The following is a 19029-nucleotide window of genomic DNA, read 5'->3' as shown; positions in this document are numbered from 1 at the left end:
AGAGGAAAAAGAGACATCAAGACGAACCATCAAAAGGCACTTTTTGACATGAGGACATTCTGATGATGAATGGATAATTTAGTGCTAAAGATAAAGAGGGAGTAAAAGGCTTTGCTTTTCTGTCGAGAGCAAGAGATGAGTGCAATGGGAGATTTGAATGGGTTGAACCAAGTTTCAAGACATTCATGAATGCTCAGTGGAGTTTTCCTTGACATTTGATTGGTTAAGTTTAAGCAAGTACTTCCAAATTATTTAGTTTAGGGCTAAAGTTGGGGGTGGAATATGAACCAGCAACCTTGTATAGCATGTATAGTATCCTGAGTTTTCTGCCCTGCACCCCATCCATCATTAACCTTCTACCTAGCGCAAGCTCTGCCCACTGACTGTTGAGCTTCAACCAATCACATTAGTTCGAACTGCCCTTAGAACAAGACAGAATACGGAAAAAAATATATCTGTTGAAGTCATACCCCATATTCAAAACTGAATTTGTCAACTTTTGAATATACTCAACATTGACCTTTCACTCCAACGCTGGTCCGACCAAGCTGACTCCACACTCCAAGACTGCTTCCATCACGTGGACTGGGACATGTTTCGTATTGCATCAGATAAAAATATTGACGAATACGCTGATTCGGTGTGTGAGTTCATTAGAACGTGCGTTGAAGATGTCGTTCCCATAGCAACGATAAAAACATTCCCTAACCAGAAACCGTGGATTGATGGCAGCATTCGCGTGAAACTGAAAGCGCGAACCACTGCTTTTAATCAGGGCAAGGTGTCTGGTAACATATAAACAATGCAGCTATTCCCTCCACAAGGCTATTAAACAAGCTAAGCGTCAGTACAGAGACAAAGTAGAATCTCAATTCAACGGCTCAGACACAAGAGGCATGTGGCAGGGTCTACAGTCAATCACGGACTACAAGAAGAAACCCAGCCCAGTCACGGACCAGGATGTCTTGCTCCCAGGCAGACTAAATAACTTTTTTGCCCGCTTTGAGGACAATACAGTGCCACTGACACGGCCTGCAACGAAAACATGCGGTCTCTCCTTCACTGCAGCCGAGGTGAGTAAGACATTTAAACGTGTTAACCCTCGCAAGGCTGCAGGCCCAGACGGCATCCCCAGCCGCGCCCTCAGAGCATGCGCAGACCAGCTGGCCGGTGTGTTTACGGACATATTCAATCAATCCCTATACCAGTCTGCTGTTCCCACATGCCTCAAGAGGGCCACCATTGTTCCTGTTCCCAAGAAAGCTAAGGTAACTGAGCTAAACGACTACCGCCCCGTAGCACTCACTTCCGTCATCATGAAGTGCTTTGAGAGACTAGTCAAGGACCATATCACCTCCACCCTCCCTGACACCCTAGACCCACTCCAATTTGCTTACCGGCCAAATAGGTCCACAGACGACGCAATCTCAACCACACTGCACACTGCCCTAACCCACCTGGATAAAGGAATACCTATGTGAGAATGCTGTTCATCGACTACAGCTCGGCATTCAACACCATAGTACCCTCCAAGCTCGTCATCAAGCTGGAGTTCCTGGGTCTCGACCCCGCCCTGTGCAACTGGGTACTGGACTTCCTGACGGGCCGCCCCCAGGTGGTGAGGGTAGGCAACAACATCTCCTCCCCGCTGATCCTCAACACGGGGGGCCCCACAAGGGTGCGTTCTGAGGCCTCTCCTGTACTCCCTGTTCACCCACGACTGCGTGGCCACGCACGCCTCCAACTCAATCATCAAGTTTGCGGACGACACAACAGTGGTAGGCTTGATTATACCAACAACGACGAGACGGCCTACAGGGAGGAGGTGAGGGCCCTCGGAGTGTGGTGTCAGGAAAATAACCTCACACTCAACGTCAACAAAACTAAGGAGATGATTGTGGACTTCAGGAAACAGCAGAGGGAAGACCCCCCCTATCCACATCGATGGAACAGTAGTGGAGAGGGTAGCAAGTTTTAAGTTCCTCGGCATACACATCACAGACAAACTGAATTGGTCCACTCACACTGACAGCGTCGTGAAGAAGGAGCAGCAGCGCCTCTTCAACCTCAGGAGGCTGAAGAAATTCGGCTTGTCACCAAAAGCACTCACAAACTTCTACAGATGCACAATCGAGAGCATCCTGGCGGGCTGTATCACCGCCTGGTACGGCAACTGCTCCGCCCTCAACCGTAAGGCTCTCCAGAGGGTAGTAAGGTCTGCACAACGCATCACCCGGGGGCAAACTACCTGCCCTCCAGGACACCTACACCACCCGATGTTACAGGAAGGCCATAAAGATCATCAAGGACATCAACCACCCGAGCCACTGCCTGTTCACCCCGCTATCATCCAGAAGGCGAGGTCAGTACAGGTGCATCAAAGCTGGGACCGAGAGACTGAAAAACAGCTTCTATCTCAAGGCCATCAGACTGTTAAACAGCCACCACTAACATTGAGTGGCTGCTGCCAACACACTGTCATTGACACTGACCCAACTCCAGCCACTTTAATAATGGGAATCGATGGGAAATGATGTAAATATATCACTAGCCACTTTAAACAATGCTACCTTATATAATGTTACTTACCCTACATTATTCATCTCATATGCATACGTATATACTGTACTCTATATCATCGACTGCATCCTTATGTAATACATGTATCACTAGCCACTTTAACTATGCCACTTTGTTTACTTTGTCTACATACTCATCTCATATGTATATACTGTACTCGATACCATCTACAGTATGCTGCCCTGTACCATCACTCATTCATATATCCTTATGTACATATTCTTTATCCCCTTACACTGTGTATAAGACAGTAGTTTTGGAATTGTTAGTTAGATTACTTGTTGGTTATCACTGCATTGTCGGAACTAGAAGCACAAGCATTTCGCTACACTCGCATTAACATCTGCTAACCATGTGTATGTGACAAATAAAATTTGATTTGATTTTTAATATTACATGTTGTGGTTTTGAACTAGCATACTAAATATAGCTATATTCTGTTTGTTGTGCATTGCGTATTTGCCATTTAGCTCCAGGCCTTTGGGTATAAGTGGCTTTGATATTTTATGAGATGAAAGACTGATTTCCCCTGAGAGAAACAGCCTCTGATTGGCTGAGACAGAATAATTTCACTGCAGTATTGAGGCTGTTGATAGGCTGTTGGCACGGTAATGGGAATGGCTCAAGGCAGAGCAGTCTATTTAAGCCCCTTTCCAGTGGCACTTCAAATTAGGGCCAAATTCGAGCTAGCTCGAATGGAATTTTCAAATTCAAGCTGGGTTGAGGGAAACTCGGGCCAGCACTGCCCAGTTTCACAACTGGTGCCAGCTCGATTAGAATTTGGGCTGGTGACTCCCTTACTATGCAACCACCAAGCTGATCACTGCTTGATGCTGACACAATGTTAGCTAGCTCGTCTGGGCTTGTTGCTGTTAGCTAGCATATGGACAAGCAGTACTGCAGTTGTCAGACATGACCCGAATTAACACCATAGCGGGATCCTTCATACATTTTTCCACTAACAAATAAACTTTTATGAGAACAGTCAGCCCTCGAACGTTAGCTACCTAACATTAGCTATCAAATCAGAGTTGAAACAAGCTAGCTAGCTAATGTGAGTTGGCAGGAATTTTGTCTGGTCAGGTCGTATTGAAAGCTACATAGCTAGCTATCTACATCATATAAAACCCGTCGCCTGGTTTGCTTGGTTAGCTAGCTAATAGCCAATGGCATGGCAAGAAAGGTAGGAATTAAGCTAAGTAGCTAGCCTGCTAGCCATGATGCTAACTGTTTAGCTAGCTAACGTCAGCAAGCTAAATATATGGCTCTGAGTCTGGCTGGCACTGGCAGGAGTATAGGATAATTTTAGTTACAGCATGGTGAGTGTGATATACATTCTTCAACATCTTGCTAGCTAACATTAGCAAATCCAGGTGCAGTCACACATTGGCTACCTAGCAACATGACATCATTGCAAATTTCTGGAGGAAGTGGAAACGCAATGTGAGCTAGCCCACCGAGAACAGCCCTATCCTGGGTTGACTTCAAAGTGCCAATGAAAACGACTTTAGAGAGTTGGGCCATTGAGATTTCTGCATTATGATGTATTTACATGGCACTAAAACATTTAATGGCAGAAGTGGCAGTGCCCCATTAACAATACATGGGGAATATAAAAAAATGTTATACCATGGGTGGGTCTAATCCTGGATGTTGATTGGTTACAACCGCATTCAAGATTGTGTGTATTTCACAACTACCACTGACTATAACAGTGACATTCACTAATCAAAATAACGTTTTAGGATTCATGTTGAGCACGTGAATGGAGAAGAAGCTTGTGGACAAGGATCCTACATATTAGTTAATTATGCCACATTTTTACTTCGCATTCCATTTTCTTACAAAAACTCAGCAAAAAAAAACAAATGTCCCTTTTTCAGGACCCTGTTTTTCAAAGATAATTCATAAAATTCCAAATAACTTCACAGATCTTCATTGTAAATGGTTTAAACACTGTTTCCCATGCTTGTTCAATGAACCATAAACAATTAATGAACATGCACCTGTGAAACGGTCGTTAAGACTCGAACAGCTTACAGACGGTAGGCAATTAAGGTCGCAGTTATGAAAACTTCGCAGTTATGCTAACTCTGAAAAACACCAAAAGAAAGATGCCCAGGGTCCCTGCTCATCTGTGTGAACGTGCCTTAGGCATGCTGCAAGGATGCTTGAGGACTGCAGACGTGGCCAGGGCAAGAAATTGCAATGTCCGTAAGTGAGACGCCTAAGACAGAGCTACAGGGAGACATGACGGGCGTGACAACACCTGCACAGGATCGGTACATCTGAACATCACACCTGCGGGTCAGGTACAGGATGGCAACAACAACTGCCTGAGTTACACCAGGAACGCACAAACCCTCCATCAGTGCTCAGACTGTCCGCAATAGGCTGAGAGAGGCTGGACTGAGGGCTTGTAGGCCTGTTGTAAAGGCAGGTCCTCACCAGACATCACCGGCAACAACGTCGCCTATGGAAACAAACCCACCGTCGCTGGACCAGACAGGACTGGCAAAAAGTGCTTTTCACTGACAAGTCGCGGTTTTGTCTCACTAGGGGTGATGGTCGGATTCATGTTTATCGTCAAAGGAATGAGCGTTACACCGAGGCCTGTACTCTGGTGAGGGATCGATTTGGAGGTTGAGGGTCCGTTATGGTCTGTGGCGGTGTGCCACATAATCATCGGACTGAGCTTGTTGTCATTGCAGGAAATCTCAACGCTGTGCGTTACAGGGAAGACATCCTCCTCCCTCATGTGGTACCCTTCCTGCAGGCTCATCCTGGCATGACAATGCCACCAGCCATACTGCTTGTTCTGTGCGTGATTTCCTGCAAGACAGGAATGTCAGTGTTCTGCCATGACCAGCGAAGAGCCCAGATCTCAATCCCATTGAGCACGTTTGGGACCTATTTAATCGGTGGGTGAGGGCTAGGGCCAATCATCCCAGAAATTTCCAGGAACTTGCAGGTGCCTTGGTGGAAGAGTGGGGTAACACCTCACAGCAAGAACTGGCAAATCTGGTGCAGTCCCTGAGGAGGAGATGCACTGCAGTACTCAATACAGCTAGTGGCCAAACCAGATACTTACTGTTACTTTTGATTTTGTCCCCCCCTTTGTTCTGAGACACATTATTCCATTTATGTTAGTCTGTGGAACTTGTTCAGTTTATGTCTCAGTTGTTGAATCTTGTTGTGTTCATACAAATATTTACACATGTTAAGTTTGCTGAAAATAAAACACAGTTGACAGTGAGAGGACGTTTCTTTTTTGCTGAGTTTATTAGATTTGATTGATGAGTTCGTAAGTTACCTTTTTGATTCAAATGCCACATGATCTTAGGAGCAGAAGACCTGTACCTAATGTTTCAACCGCTATGGCAAATGTGAATGGTAATGGCACCGACTCCAGTCCAACCGTTACGCAGTCTCACGCGGTCACACTCCCCACAGATCTTCAGAACCTCCATACGGATCTGATCTCGGAAATTACAGCTACCATTGCCACTCAGCTCAAAACTGCCATCGATGCTGCTCTGGCCCCCTTCTTCTTCGTCCTGAATGGTGTCCAAGTTGCTGCAGATGAACAAGGCTGCTGACTTGATGGCTTTGACCATGACCTGTGTGACTGCAGTGATCGCATAGTAGCCCTTGAGAAAACGGTTGCCTGTCTGAGCTCCGAAAACCAAAAGCTGATTGACAAGACCGGTGACCTGGAACCCCGTTCTCGCTGTTGAAATCTTTGTGTTGTTGGTATACCAGAGAAACTTGAAGGAGGGGACTCAGTTAAGTTCATGTCAGACTTCTTTGTGTAGGTGCTGGGTCCGGCCATCGTTCCATCACTCCCAAAGCCCACCACATTGTCCCTTCCACAGCGGACAGAGACGACAACTCTAAGCCTGTGTTTATCGTCTGTTTTCACAACTACTGAGGCAGGGCAGAGACCAGCTACACTTCTGCAGACTAAAGGTGTTCATCTTTCCTGACCTCAGCTGAAGTGCCTCCAAGAAGAGAGCTAAATTCCTTGATGTGAAACGCAAGCTTCATGAGAAGAAAGTTAAATTCTAACTCTGCTTCCCTGCTCGTCTCCACGTTGAACATGCCAGGGGAAGCTACAGTTAAACTCCCACGAGGACGCCCAGCGTTGGTTCGACAGTCACTTCTGAGCCGTATCTTGGATATTTGACCGACTCTGATCTGTTTCACCCTGTCTTTGTGATGGTCTCCACCCCCCTCCAGGTGTCACCTATCTTCCCCATTATCCCCTGTGTACTTATACCTGTGATCTCTGATTGTCTGTTGCCAGTCCGTCTTGTTTGTTCAAGTCAAACAGCATTTCGTGTCTCAGCGCCTGCTTTTTCCAGTCTCTTTTCTCGCCCTCCTGGTTTTGACCCTTGCCTGTCCTGACTCCAAGCCCGCCTGCCTGACCACTCTTCCTGCCCCTGAGCCTGCCTACCAACCTGTACCTTTGCCCCCATCTGGATTACCAACCTCTGCCTGACCCTGAGCCTGTCTGCCGCCCGGTATCGTTGCCCCACCTCTGGTTTACTGACCCCTGCCTGCCTTGACCTGTCTATTGCCTGCCACTGTTGGAATATTAAACTATTGTTTATTCGACGTGGTCTGCATCTGGGTCTTACCTTCATACCTGATAACTATTTTGCCAGGTAGCATGCATAGCCTAGCCTACCCTCCAAGTCGAAGGTATGTTTAGATTTTTATGGCAGGGCCTTTTTCCAACTCTTGGCATTCCTTTTCTACTCTGCATAAACACTACTGAACTCTGATAAAAATTACTAATACTGTCTTGTGTGGTTGTTATTTAAGCTACATGTTTGAGAGGTCTTTTTTTATTTGGCTAGATGGCTAGCGTAGTAATGCATGGCTACAATTCCAGGCTTTTGCAGAGCTTTCCTTTTATCATTTTTTTCATCTAGATACTTACTGAAGGCCTTGCCACTCCTTTATTATGCCACATTGATCATGTGTACATGTACAGATACTCAGCCCCTTTTCTATTTTGTAATCGGGTGACATACTGCGGGACACTTATTTGTCCATCCTTAAGACACATTCCACGTGTTGCAGTTATTGAAGACTGCCCAAATCAGGACAGTTCCGTTTTACTGTTTGTTTATCTGTTGACCTACTTTACTGTTATGTGAAGGCCTTTTCAATTGTTTTTCATTACTCGTGCTATGAAGCCTCTCCGCATCAGTATAGGAATATTTTCTGTTTATATGCACCGAAGCTTCGCAAACGTCAACCTGCTGTCTCCATTCGCTGGGAAAGGAGACTTTGGGTTTGGGTGGGGTGGGGAGGGGAGGGGGTGGGATGGGGTGGGAGGGTAGGGGAGGAGAGGGGAGGGGGAGTGACCTTTTTTTGGTCCTTTTTTATTATTAAATGTTTTTAATCAGTTCTCTGTTATCTTTGTAAATGCTTGGTCTGTTTTCACACCTTTTTCCTTTCAATTTTTTAGATGGCTAACAATGCTAATAATAGTCATATTGGAATAGGTCAGCCTAATCCTATAAAGTTTTTATCTTGGAATACTAAGATAATGAATAAACTTGTCAAGACGTCTAGGGTCTTCTCCCATTTGAAAATGATAAAAGCAGATTTTTACATTTACGCATTAAAGATCACTCAAGGCTACCAAACACCAGGTTCAGTCAGGTTTTCCAGTCAGACTTTAACTCCAAAGCCAGAGGGGTTGCAATTTTGATTATTAAAATACTACATTTCTCTACTACTAATGTTATTTCAGACAGTAATGGGAGATATTTAATCATAACTGGCACCATTTGGCACACACCTGTAGTATTGGTCAATGTATATGCTGGGGAAAATCCCTTCTCTGAACACCCATCTTTTGATATTTGGCAGGGATCTGAATTGTGTTATTAACCCGGCGTTAGACCGCTCCAACCCAGAACTATGTCTCCTTCTTCTATGTCAAAGTCCTTCTTAGATGGTTCAGAACGGGTGTACAGATCCCTGGAGATGTCAGAATCCCCAGGCAAAAGAGTATTCTTTCTTTTCACATGTAAACCATTCTTTTTCTTGTATTGACTATTATTTTATTGATCACAAGTTACTTCCAAACGTCACCTTCTGAATATTTACCCATTGTAATTTCTGACCATGGACCTTTAGCCCTCGACATAGTCCTATCAGGACAAACTCGTACTCCTCTCTGTTGGAGATTTAATTATCTTCTCCTGTCTGATACAGACTTCAGTAACGTTATCTCCACTTCTATTGATCATTTTATTTGTTCAAATCAGACAAGCTCATTCTCTCTTATGGGAATCACTTAAGGCCTATCTTAGACAATAAATTATTTATTATTCTTCTAATTTAGATAAAACTTGAAAAGCTAAACTAGAAGAACTCTCTAAAGCCATCCTTGATTTAGACCAATCTGAATGACATATTTTGTCCACTACAGATGCAGAATGGTTACAATTGCATTCACGTGGTACCTACTAAGAACATGGCTACAGGGCAAGGTGTCTGCTCGCACACCAATTAAAATGCAGTGTTGCTACCAGTCTGATTCCCCAAATTAAAGATTCCTTTCATAGCTTGATTTCTGACCCTACGGGGATCAATGATACCTTCAAATATTTATATTCCTCCCTGTATATGTCTGAATTTCCATCAGATACTGCCAATATGACTACATTTTTGGGTGAACTGGAAACTCCCACAGTTGAGGCTGAAACTGCAGATGACCTTGATCTCAGCCTTGAAGAAGTTATTCAGTCTATCAAGTCAATGCAAAACAGCAAGACTCCAGGGCCTAATGGGTTTCCAACTGAGTTCTTTAAGAAATGCCATACCAAGTTAGTCCCTTTACATGTATCTATGTATAATGAGTCACTTAAACGTGGCTCTGTGCCACCTACCCTAATACAGGCTTCAATAGCGCTTCTCCTTAAGGAGGGGAAAGACCCCACTTCCTGTTCTTCATTTAGGCCCCTAAGCCTCCTTACATGTGGATGTAAAGGTGCTGGAGGAGGTGATAGTGAGGCCACTGGGAGTAGTCTTACCAGGACTCATATCAGAGGAACAAACCAGCTTTATAAAGGACAGATACGTATTTGTTTTTTAATATTCAAATGCCGTTTAACATTATTTATTATAAACATTTCTCTAACTCCCCTGAGGTGGTAATCTCCCTAGACGCAGTGAAGGGATTCGACAGAATTGAATGGGAGTACTTATTTACTGTTCTTTAAAATAATGTGGACTTGGGGACAAGTCTACATACACCTTAGTCAAATACATTTAAACTCAGTTTTTCACAATTCCTGACAATTAATCATCGTTAGGTCAGTTAGGATCACCACTTAATTTTAAGAATGTGAAATGTCAGAATAATAGTAGAGAGAATTATTTATTTAAGATTTTATTACTTTCATCACATTCCCAGTGGGTCAGAAGTTTGCATACACTCAATTAGCATTTGGTAGCATTGCCTTTAAATTGTTTAACTTGGGTCAAACGTTTCGGGTAGCCTTCCACAATAAGTTGGGTGAATGTTGGCCCATTCCTCCTGACAGAGCTGGTGTAACTGAGTCAGGTTTGTAGGCCTCCTTGCTCACACACGCTTTTTCAGTTCTGCCCACACATTTTCTATAGGATTGAGGTCAGGGCTTTGTGATGGCCACTCCAATACCTTGACTTTGTTGTCCTTAAGACATTCTGAAACAACTTTGGAAGTATGCATGGGGTCATTGTCCATTTGGAAGACCCATTTGTGACCAAGATTTAACTTCCTGACTGAGATCTTGAGATGTTGCTTCAATATATCTACATAATTTTCCAACCTCATGATGCCATCTAGTTTGTGAAGTGCAACAGTCCCTCCTGCAGCAAAGCAACCCCACCAGCCCTGTGCTTCACGGTTGGGATGGTGTTCTTTGGCTTGCAAGCATCCCCCTTTTCCTCCAAACATAACGCTGGTCATCATGGCCAAACAGTTCTATTTTTGTTTCATCAGACCAGAGGACATTTCTCCAAAAAGTATGCGATCTTGGTCCCCATGTGCAGTTGCAAACTGTAGTCTGGCTTTTTCATGGCGGTTTTGGAGCATTGGCTTCTTCCTTGCTGAGCGGCCTTTCAGGTTATGTCAATATAGATACGTTTGTACTGGTTTCCTCCAGCATCTTCTCAAGGTCCTTTGCTGTTGTTCTGGGATTGATTTGCACTTTTCGCACCAAAGTACATGCATCTCTAGGAGACAGAACACGTCTCCTTCCTGAGCGGTATGATGGCGGCGTGGTCCCATGGTGTTTATATTTGCATACTACTGTTTTTACAGATGAACGTGGTACCTTCAGGCGTTTGGAAATTGCTCCCAAGGATGAACCAGACTTGTGGAGGTCTAACATTTTCTTTCTGATGTCTTGGCTGATTTCTTTTGATTTTCCCATGATGTCAAGCAAAGAGGCACTGAATTGAAGGTAGGCTTGAAATACATCCACAGGAACACCTCCAATTAACTCAAATTAGCCTAACAGAAGCTTCTAAAGCCATGACATAATTTTCTGGATTTTCCAAGATGTTTAAAGGCACAGTCAACTTAGTATATGTAAATTTCTGACCCACTGGAATTGTGATACAGTGAAATAATCTGTCTGTAAACAATTATTGGTGAATTTACTTGTGTCATGCACAAAGTAGATGTCCTAACCGACTTGCCAAAACTATAGTTTGTTAATATGGCTTGGGGGCAGTATTGAGTAGCTTGGATGAATAAGGTGCCCAGAGTTAGCTGCCTGCTACTCAGGCCCAGAAGCTAAGATATGCATATTATTAGTGGATTTTGATAGAAAACACTCTGAAGTTTCTAAACTGTTTGAATGATGTCTGTGACCAGGAAGTGGGAAATCTGTAGTTTTTCAACTCTTTGCCTATCCAAGATACAGTGTAAATTTGGTCCGATTGCATTTCCTAAGGCTTCCACTAGATGTCAACAGTCTTTAGAACCTTGTTTAAGGCTTCTACTATGAATGAGGAGAGAATGAGAGCTGATTGAGTAAGAGGTCTGCCAGAGTGCCATGAGCTCATTCAGGCGTGCTCCTGTGAGAGGTAGCTGCATTCCATTGCATTTCTAAAGACAAAGGAGTTCTCCGGTTGAAACATTATTGAAGATTTATGTTAAAAACATCCTAAAGACTGATTCTATACATCGTTTGCCATGTTTCTACGAACTGTAATGGACTATTTTGACTTTTCGTCTGGCTGCGCATCGTGAATTTGGATTTGTGAACTAAATGCTCGAACAAAAAGGAGGTATTTGGACATAAATTATTTATTTATTGAACAAAACAAAATGTATTGTGGAACTGGGATTCCTTGGAGTGCATTCTGATGAAGATCATCAAAGGTAAGTGAATATTTATATTGCTATTTCTGACTTCTGTTGACTCCACAACATGGCGGATATCTGTATCGCTTGTTTTTGTGTCTGAGCGCCGTACTCAGATTATTGCATGGTGAGCTTTTTCGGTAAAGCTTTTTCAAAATCTGACACAGAGGTTGCATTAAGGAGACGTTTATCTAAAGTTCCATGCATAACACTTGTATTTTCATCAACATTTATGATGAGTATTTCTGTAAGTAGGATGTGGCTCTCTGCAAAATCACTGGATGTTTTGGAAGCAAAACATTACAGAAACGTAATGCGCCAATGTAAATTGTGATTTTTGGATATAAATATGAACTTTATCGAACAAAACATACATGAAGTCCTATGAATGTCATCTGATGAAGATCATCAAAGGTTAGTGATTCAATTTATCTCTATTTCTGCTTTTTGTGACTCCTCTCTTTGGCTGGAAAAATCGCTGTGTTTTTCTGTGACTAGGTACTGACTTAACATAATCGTTTGGTGTGCTTTCGTCGTAAAGTCTTTTTGAAATCGGACACTGTGGTGGGATTAACAACAAGTTTATCTTTAAAATGGTGTAAAATACTTGTATGTTTGAGGAATTGTAATTATGAGATTTATATTGTTTGAATTTGGCGCCCTGCACTTTCACTGGCTGTTGTCAAATCGATTCCGTTAGCGGGATATAAGCCATAAGAAGTTTTAAGTCCTTCCAAGACTTACATTACTAGTCAAAAGTTTGACACACCTACTCATTCAAGGGTTTTTCTTTATTTGTACTATTTTCTACATTGTATAATAAAATAGAAGACCTCAAAACTATGAAATAACATATATGGAATCATGTTGTAACCAAAAAAGTGTTAAACAAATCAAAATGTTATATTTGAGATTCTTCAAAGTAGCCACCCTTTGCCTTGTTTTTTTTTCTTCTAGTTTTCCCAACCTAGCATCTAAATACTATTTGCCTCCATCTCACTTTTTCTCTTACCTTCAAATTAGGCATTGTGTCTCCTTTTAATTTGCTGGCTTCCCTGCTCCACCCCCTTGCCAACCCTGGGATGGTTTATTGACTCTGACCTTGACAGAAAGCAGTAATTTCTCAGCTCTATCTGTGTATTATGTCATTAAACAAACACTCCACCAACAAAACTAAATCTGCTTGGGAATGGTAAACGGGTGTTGAATTGACACAGGAGTGGTGGAATGAGGCGATTGAGTACGCTCCACGACATCTTGTGCTCATCTTGGTCTCATACAATTTAAGGTTTTAAATAGAGTGCATTTTTCCAAATCTAGATTGTCTGAAATAATGTACATTTTGTAAATCTTGAATAATAATACATTAAAAAAATAACCATTGTCGTCTCGAGCCATGAAGATTCAATAGCACATTGAAGCCAAATGACCTTCAGTTAAACTGGCGTATCATAGAAAGGATAGCTGACAAAGTCACGAAAATGGGGCAGAAGTCTGTGTTTTGTTATGATTCTGAATGGCTAGAGAGCTAGTAACTACGACAAGAAGCTGCTATGTGGGGAATCTTAGGTGGCTCGTTTAAGCTAGTTTTATTTTGTTCTTGATATCATGTCTTGTTTTGACTGTTGTCACATCTATGCTAATATGGCTAAAATTCACTAGCTAGCTAACCAACAACTGTAACAATGTATTTGAGAGTCCACAAGTGGTCATTGTGTAAATGTATTTGTTTTCAATAAACTTTAGAGGCAAAATATAGTTTACATGACAATCTAAGCCAACCCTGTGTGTTTTGCACTACAGTTGCTAAACAACCACCCCATCTATGGAGACACGCAGTTTGAGCTACTCTAGGAAGTGACGTAGCAGGCTAACTCAGTGCTGCCCCCTCTCATTGAGTAACTCAAGTTGAAGGTCGACCGGGGTACTGCAGGCTGCCATTAGCAACTAAATTATCTTTATAACCAATGTCTAGTGTGAATTACACCATTCAGGGGTCTCTATTGGGAAGAAAAACATTTGGGGGGCCTAAAAACAAAGACACAATTTAAACTAGAGGTTGACCGATTATGATTTTTCAACGCCGATACCGATTATTGGAGGACCAAAAAAGTCGGTACCGATTAAATCGACCTATTTTTATTTGTAATAATGACAATTACAACAATACTGAATGAACACTTATTTTAATTTAATATAATACCTCAATAAAATCAATTTAGCCTCAAGTAAATAATGAAACATGTTCAATTTGGTTTAAATAATGCAAATACAAAGTGTTGGAGAAGAAAGTAAAAGTGCAATATAAGCTATGTTAGAAAGCTAAAGTTTCAGTTCCTTGATTAGAACATGAGAACATATGAAAGATGGTGGTTCCTTTTAACATGAGTCTTCAATATTCCCAAGTAAGAAGTTGTAGGTTGTAGTTATTATGAGAATTATAGGACTATTTCCCTCTATACCATTTGTATATAATTAACCTTTGACTATTAGATGTTCTTATAGGCACTTTAGTATTGCCAGTGTATAGCTTCCGTCCCTCTCCTCGCTCCTCCCTGGGCTCGAACCAGCAACACAACGACAACAGCCACCATCGAAGCAGTGTTACCCATGCAGAGCAAGGGGAACAACTTCTAGAAGGCTCAGAGCGAGTGACTGTTGTTATGAAAACTTGAAATCGGCCCTAATTAATCAGCCATTCCGATTAATCGGTTGACCTCTAATTTAAACGGTCAAAATGAATGACCTTTTAATGTGGCATGAACACAATCAGTCATGATAAAATAATTCCGCCATCCAAACTGCATGCATACTCGCGCCATTTGATGAATGGAAATAGGCATCCGTTACAAAACACCACAACGTGTTCCTAATGACATTCCGTGATTGTCATTGATTGATGTGTCTTGCTGACAAGTTGACCTTTTTGCAGCCTGAAAAGTCTGGACACCTGAAATGGGGCTGAAGCTATCCCGGGAAAACTGGGATGGTCACCCTAACACACTGTCAACTTACTAGACTAGGCTACAATGTGCATTACCATGAACTTCAAATAGGCCAATCAGTAGCCAGTGATGTGGTGGTAAATCAAATTGGTAGATTGCCAGTCTCAGTAAAAAAAAGTGTGATGTTTACCCTCCACTAGGCCTGCACCGCTTCCGGTAGCCTATCCTCTCAGCTGCGCGACAGGTGATATCCCGCCCGAACTATGTATTCCATGGGCTCTCCAACCCTGTTCCTGCAACTACCCAGTGCTTAATTTGGGAAACCAAGTAATATCTGTTTGGGGACATAGATAGTAACAGGTTTTTGCAACCAAACATATTTCGCTAAACTGTTGACAGCCCGTCTGCACGCTCAAGAAAGGAATAAAGGAGAGAGAGGAGGAGATGGAAACGCATGGTGGTGAGATGAGCTATTCTGTATAGCTCAAGGTAATGTGTCACCCAGTTAATTATGAAAAATCCCTATTATTAGACTACTCAAAATCAAATACAAATTCACTATAATCTTCTAACTGAAAGAGTCACCTTATAGGTCTACTGTCATTAAAGTATAGCCTACTTGTTTGATGGATTGGATGCGCATTGGTGCCTAGCTGTTGTCTAGTGATATTGTTGACCATCATCAGCTGATTCAGGAAAGAAAAATATTGATTGAAAATAATAAAGTAAAATAAACGGTGTACTACTTCTGGCCAGAGATGGCACAGAGAACACCAGTACTCACACACACCTGGAAAACGCACCTGGAAAACAAAGCAGCTGACTGACAAAAGTAAACAATGATAAATCAACTGATAAATCTAATGCATTGCAATAAAGGCATTTTTTGATCAGGGAAACATGGCAAACAAATGGTGGAAATTCGGAAGTAGAAAGGAACATCTATGCTTAAAGAAGCTCAGCTGAGACCGAAATTCAGCAATACTGAGTAGACAGCTCTGCCACATAGAGATAAATGGTTTAAACCATGATGGAGAGGTGGGGGTGTTTCTTTCATTTGGAAGCCTTTATTTTCATATTTAACACCGCAAAACATATTTAACACTACATTTCAAACAAATAGGTGAATGGTTAAATTAGCATTATTTAGAGACCCACCAAAAGTTGGACTTGTTACATTTAGGAGAGCTGGCTGTATCGTAATTCGCACCTTGCTTATAATTTCTTCTGTGTGCAATTTAAAAAAGAATCGGTTGAAGGACATACATTGGGTGAATTATAAGCAATTATTGGTAACATGATTGTCTTTCAAACTTTTTTTTATTAGCATGAAAATGTACCAAATTTTTCCATTAATTTTAATTGGGGATCCTGCTAACATTGCCAGCAGTACCACGGACGGCCTTGAACTTCAGTGGCTTCCATGAGAGGGGGCAGTCGTTTCCACTGACGCACACACAGATACACAAACAAATATGCATGCATTGCACACATGATCCAAGCCATTATCATTCAGACACTGGCCCAAAGAGTTGAGTTATTACAGGTATTTATTTTCTCTCTCCAATTGATTTATTGTAGGTGTGTTTCTCCTTTGAGTGTCCTGCAGATACTACTGTGGCTATGTAGTTAAATAGATGTAATGTTGTCCCTAATAGGTGGAACTAGGTGCTCCGCAGCCTCAAGCACCAACACACTGACCCAGTTCAACCTTCAGTCTCAACAGGTACAATATGGAATAAATACACACCTGTGCAGTTTGTTATGGAAACCCATTGTGTGTGTGTGTGTGTGTGTGTGTGTGTGTGTGTGTGTGTGTGTGTGTGTGTGTGTGTGTGTGTGTGTGTGTGTGTGTGTGTGTGTGTGTGTGTGTGTGTGTGTGTGTGTGTGTGTGTGTGTGTGTGTGTGTGTTTTTCTGTAGTTCCTACAAGGGAACTACAAAATGTCATTCAGATTTCCAAGTGAGTCAAACCATTTAAAGAAACATAAATAAAATCTCCAGATTGGATCATACTTTCTCAATGACGTCATTCACATTTTTCTCAGAGACTGCATCTGAGCGTCAATGAGTGGGTTCAATTTCAAAATATGACATACCGGTCTTAGAAGACGAATAGCATTTTCATTTCCTATCAAATGTTACAGGAAATATATTAAGGGAAGTCTCCGGAGCGAATCAAATAGCCGTTCTCGTGTGCGTAATTTCAAGAGGAACCACCGCAGCAAGGGACCTTTTAAGGACCTTGAGCCCTTACAACGACTTGATGCGCAAAGTAGAATAGGATGCATAACCACCTGTACCTCTTCTCCTCACAAGTTTTTGTGTGTAAATAAAAGATGCAAAGAGAGACGTATATCATAGGTCAATGTCACTACATTGACAATTATTTCATCTTTGGGATAGAAACATTTTGCAGCTTATCCAGAAAATACAATATGATGCCGATATATATATATATACCGTATAGAAATAACCAAATGATTTGCCCTTGAAATGATTTGCCCTTGAGCATGAACACATGACTGAAGTTAAATGTATATTAAATGTTATTCGATTGATACATGATGAAAACAAAATGTTTGACCCATTGTTCTCGTCTTCACCGGGGAAAGACAGGATACCAGCGTCAGTAATAGGCATGATGGACTCGAGGTAGAAACAGGTTGCCACGGGCTCATTCATAGCTTACTCACATTTCCCTCCTCTGGCAGTTCGGTTCCTCCGGTGTGCTTCTCCTCTTCGAGGCTACGGTCCCTAACTGTCAGCTGCGCCCCTCCATCTTTCGTGTAACAGAGTGAATCAAAGTGAGGACTATTTCCGCGCGTTCTGCGCATAAACTCCAACTTCAAAACTTGAGTTTTCCCCCTTGATCAGTTGTCATTTAATCCATAAGCAGAGGCACTCTCCTATCTCATTCACTCTTCTCCGCGGGTAAACGTGATAACCGGTGGCCTGTTGCTGGTGCTTTGACTGGTTGGCGCGAATAGCTGTGTGCACCCACGCTGCACACGCAGCACCCCAAACTTCTGCGTTTATCCGCGTCGATGCGCATGCCTTTAGACAGCAGCTGCATCTGAAGACTATGAGCGACAACAGAGCTATCCGATCGAATGTGTTTGACTGTGACTGTTATTTTTGGCATAAATTAGTATTCTATAAATAAAGCTGCAATGGGCTAGTCTCTTTCCCGCAGGGCTCGAGTTGGGTACCATATGTCCATGATGCAATGCGGTTCCGTCTGTGTCAAGCGTTTCCCATTTACCGGGAGCTGGTGGTGCTTTCTTCATAATTCGCCCGCGTCATTCGAATTGTCTGGAAATATATAGAAAGGCATGGAGGGAATATCATTGTCTGTCTGTCTGTCGTCTGTCTGTCTGTCTGTCTGTCTGTCTGTCTGTCTGTCTGTCTGTCTGTCTGTCTGTCTGTGGCCATCTGTGTGTCTGTCTGCAACCTGCAACCGCGTAGACTCAACACTCAACTTCACACACAGCCTCACATACAGCCTGCCTGCCTACACACAAACAGCTTTCCCGTGCAATCTCACAATCATTAAGCCTAAACAAATCTTTATATTTTTCTGCATAGGTTATCTAAGCTAAGCAGTGGCGATTTTAGCATGTAAATCTTGGTTGCGCAAAAAATATATATATATATTTTTAGATGCATGCCAGCAAAGCCACTACACAACACAACACAACAACACAACACAACACAACACAACACAACACAACACAACACAACACAACACAACACAACACTAAACAATACATTAATTGCACCAGCGGCGATTTTAGCATGTACATCTTGGTGGGGCAGACTCAAAGATGCATGCCAGCAAAGACACAACACTAAACAATACATTAATTGCACTATAACAGCGATAAGCGGTGCCCACAAACTGCTAGGGCCTACATAAACTGTCCCAACAGCAGATAATTTATTTCCAGCACAATGGAGTGAATCTTTGCCACTGCTACACCTGGCTATTGATTAAGACATTAATGAGCGAGCGACGACGGACGTAGTCAATATAACTATGTGTTCAGCACTTTTGAAATGTACAGTGACAGAATGCTGAACATGCGCTGCTCTTACAGTATTTCCCCTGTACACCAAGTCAGAAC

The 19029-nt window shown here is 42.4% G+C and overlaps 1 protein-coding gene across 1 annotated transcript in view; it reads right to left on the bottom strand.

Annotated features, from left to right (window-relative positions):
* The window catches only part of LOC124040672 (chloride channel protein 2-like), a 110887-nt gene extending 92783 nt beyond the window's left edge, over nt 1–18104 (bottom strand). Inside the window, exon 1 of the mRNA XM_046357749.1 lies at nt 17599–18104. Coding sequence (XP_046213705.1) covers nt 17599–17739 — 141 coding nt within the window. The 5' untranslated portion in view covers nt 17740–18104. The remainder of the gene's footprint in view (nt 1–17598) is intronic.
* Between the last annotated feature and the right edge of the window lie 925 nt (nt 18105–19029).

The sequence above is a fragment of the Oncorhynchus gorbuscha genome, linkage group LG08 (assembly GCF_021184085.1).
Source record: "Oncorhynchus gorbuscha isolate QuinsamMale2020 ecotype Even-year linkage group LG08, OgorEven_v1.0, whole genome shotgun sequence".
Taxonomy (NCBI): Eukaryota; Metazoa; Chordata; class Actinopteri; order Salmoniformes; family Salmonidae; genus Oncorhynchus; species Oncorhynchus gorbuscha.
This window is presented reverse-complemented; position numbering and strand designations above follow the sequence as displayed.